Source organism: Habropoda laboriosa, unplaced genomic scaffold (genome assembly GCF_001263275.1).
Source record: "Habropoda laboriosa isolate 0110345459 unplaced genomic scaffold, ASM126327v1 scaffold70, whole genome shotgun sequence".
NCBI classification, from domain to species: Eukaryota; Metazoa; Arthropoda; class Insecta; order Hymenoptera; family Apidae; genus Habropoda; species Habropoda laboriosa.
In genome coordinates, this window is record NW_017100198.1 from 615,338 (window position 1) to 618,524 (window position 3,187).

Sequence of the window (3,187 nt, forward strand, 5' to 3'; positions counted from 1 at the left end):
ATTTATAATATAATTTATAAAAAAACAAAAAATAAAAGTATATCCAAGAAAATACAAAGAAAATATGTTTAGTTAATAAAAGAAATAAAAACGAAGATAGAATATAAGTAATTTTTAAGAAGGCAACACAGGCAATATGTAGTTATTGCAGTTTTATATCAACAAAAAATTTGTTAATTATAATGTTCTTGTGCATGCTATCTTACTTTTGTGTAGTAATCATGACTATAGTACATTTTACAGGGACTCACCAGTCATCCTTCCCATAGGTTGGATAACTATACAAAAAAATCATACGTTGTATGTACAAATGCAAAAAGCTATAGTGCAGGTTTTCCACATAATAAATAATAATTTTTTGCAGATAAAATATAATTATATGCTATCAAATAAATAAAATGTTCCCTTAAATTTGACACTGCATGCTCATTTTACTCTAGTATACACTGTATTGAATCACTTTGTAAATAAAACTTTGAAATTTTAATATGCATTTATAAACTATATACAACATGAGTAATAAATATAATGAAAATTTGTTAGACTAAATGATACATCTACTAAATGAGTGAATTTGTATTTAATTAATGATTAAATTCATCTAATATAAAATACTCTGAATAATACATTTAAAAAAATGAATAATAATTAATTGTCAAATGAAAAACAATATTTCATACATATAGATTTGAGCAAAATATTTTATAGGGTGCTTTTAACACTGAACTCACATCTAATATATAATTTACTGTTGTCAATCACTAAACTGAAAGCAAGCATAAAGAATTGATGATGCTGTGTAAGATAAGAGGAAATGCTTGACATGAAAAATGAAAAAATAATTGCCCTGAATGTTCTAAACCTTCATTTTAAAAAAAAACATACATAGATATACATCAAAAAATATAGATTTCAAAAAGACTTTTTATCACTTACCCAAGATTAGGTTGACTGGAATGGACCGTTGCTCTGACAAGAGGGGGTGGTTGAGCTTGAGCAACACTCTGCATAGTTGTAACTGGATATACTCCAGGATACTGAACTGTTGCAGTGCCACCACCCCCTCTACTCCTACTAGGTTGTTGTGAATAATTTTTTGGTGGTGTGGGTATTTGCTGCAATGAAAAATACCTTACATAAATGAACTTGTAATGCAAAATAAAAAATTGTATTCAAGACTTCTTTGTAGAATTTTATAGTAAACAAAATAGGGTGGTGAAAAACTTGTTAGAATGTTGCTATAATATAATGTTCTAGTAATAAGTTATAAAAAATCAAGCTTGCAATAGAGATTTGACAAATTATCTGTACATTAGCAGACTACAACTCAACTTTCTTTTAAACAGATATTGTAAAATAAATAATTATCTAAAGCTATCTAAAAATAAAATCTTTCTACTAAAATGTTATCATATACAGAAATATCTTTACATACATTTAAACAACAAAAATAAAAAGGGAACAACTTTTGAAAGTAACTTACATTGTGCATGTTTAAGGAGGAGGACATTCGTATAATAGAACTAGGCTGAGAAACAAGTGCTGTTTGAAACGTGGGTTGACCACCGACGAGTCCCGTCCAACCGTTAACACTTTGCACAGTGCTCAACATCGGTTGTGTGACGATGTTTGACCTGCCGGAGGAAAGTGCCGTTGGTGAAGTATGTGCGGGATGGGTAGTTGCACCGGGCCTGGGTTGGCTCACACGTTGTTGCACTTGCGGCGTATTTGGGACCGTTCCACGTGGTAGTATATTATGCATAGGAGCAGTAGCACGTGCATTAACCGTCGGTTTGTTCACAGTGCTATTTTGCACGGGAACGGGTTTCGTCGCTGGCGGTGTTGGAGGTTGTTTTGTCCAAACACCACCACTACCACCACCTTTGCTATTCACTAATAACTGGGAGTCCATCACTTTAGTCGGCCAATAGTCTTCGAATCCCGTATCGGGGGGGAAATAACTTTTAATGTCATTCAAACTAATCACTGAGCATGTCTCACTTGCAAACAGTTCATTACGAATACCCTGTACTTTGCAACAAAATTTCAAATACGACAAGTCCCAACCTTCCAGCTTCTCCGCTTTCAACTTCAGATTCTCGGTCTCACCCTCAAAGTAAAACAGAGGGACGTATTGTAAACCGTCCTTTACCGTATAAGGAACCACTGATTCCTTGTTTATTCGAATAAATCCACATTTGTCGGCTTTATGTCCATTAGACACGTTAGGATTCGTGCCTGCCGTTAACTTCGTGTAACACACGTCCAAAAACGTATAGAACTCCTTCGCATCCGACAGTCGTACCACTAAGTCTTTACACGTAAATTGTTCCCTTCCGAACTGATTCTCGCAATGTTTCACATTTATCTCGGTGAACAACTTACTCTCCGCTTCCGTAATATAGTAACTTCTTATACACGTACAACTGTAGATGTCCGAGTGTAGGTAACTCAGGTACTTGTTCAGTAACTTAGATTCTAAGATTCGTACTGCGCAATACTTTTCGCCAGAGCGAAATATATACGGTATGTGACAGTCGTCGAAGCTTGTCCATCCGAATCGGCCTCTTTGACTCTCGTCGTCGGGCGGTACTTTGCCTTCCGCGGGAACGGGTTTCATCGACGCAGCAGTTGACGAATCTGCCGGCCGTTTATTCAAATATCCTAAAATACCAGGAAGATTTGATTGCGGTAGGAGACACTGTGGAGGCCTTTGCTGTGCTGGTGCCCCTGGTACCCCGCTGACCATTTTCGCTTTGTTTGCTTCCACCATTTTGGCAGCCAATTCTCGGATTTCCGCTTCATCAGGAAGTTCTTGTTTGACGACGACTTTATCAAAACCTAAAAAAGACAAAAGGTGTTTTTATTAATTCCAATGGAAGTAATAAGTTATAAGATGGACATTAAGCTTTAATACCCACATACGTTTCACGGTAATGAAAAAAGAAGATTTTCAATGAATCATGATTACCTGCAATTTCATAGGTAAACATATACAGTCTTAGATAAGAAATATTTGCATGTGTATGTAATAGCTGAATTACTCTTCGAAGCACTATTCTTCATTTTTATGTTATTTGCAATTATAGAGAAGTAAAAAAAGAAAGAAGGAAATAGAACAGAAATGAAACATTAAATTAGATTCCCTATATTTTTTCTTTGTAAACGAATTTGCGAGGTTAATATT

At 34.9% G+C, this 3,187-nt stretch overlaps 1 protein-coding gene across 2 annotated transcripts in view; it reads right to left on the reverse strand.

The window, feature by feature from the left end:
• LOC108570361 overlaps positions 1–3,187 on the reverse strand; it is an 18,166-nt gene that overhangs the window by 5,921 nt on the left and 9,058 nt on the right. Inside the window, exons 2-4 of one of the 2 annotated variants that reach the window (XM_017932211.1) lie at positions 1,484–2,841; positions 937–1,115; positions 252–278 (exon numbers count right to left, since the gene is read on the reverse strand). In XM_017932211.1, the coding sequence (XP_017787700.1) occupies positions 252–278; positions 937–1,115; positions 1,484–2,841 (1,564 nt within the window). The remainder of the gene's footprint in view (positions 1–251; positions 279–936; positions 1,116–1,483; positions 2,842–3,187) is intronic. The other variant, XM_017932214.1, reaches the window with a different exon arrangement.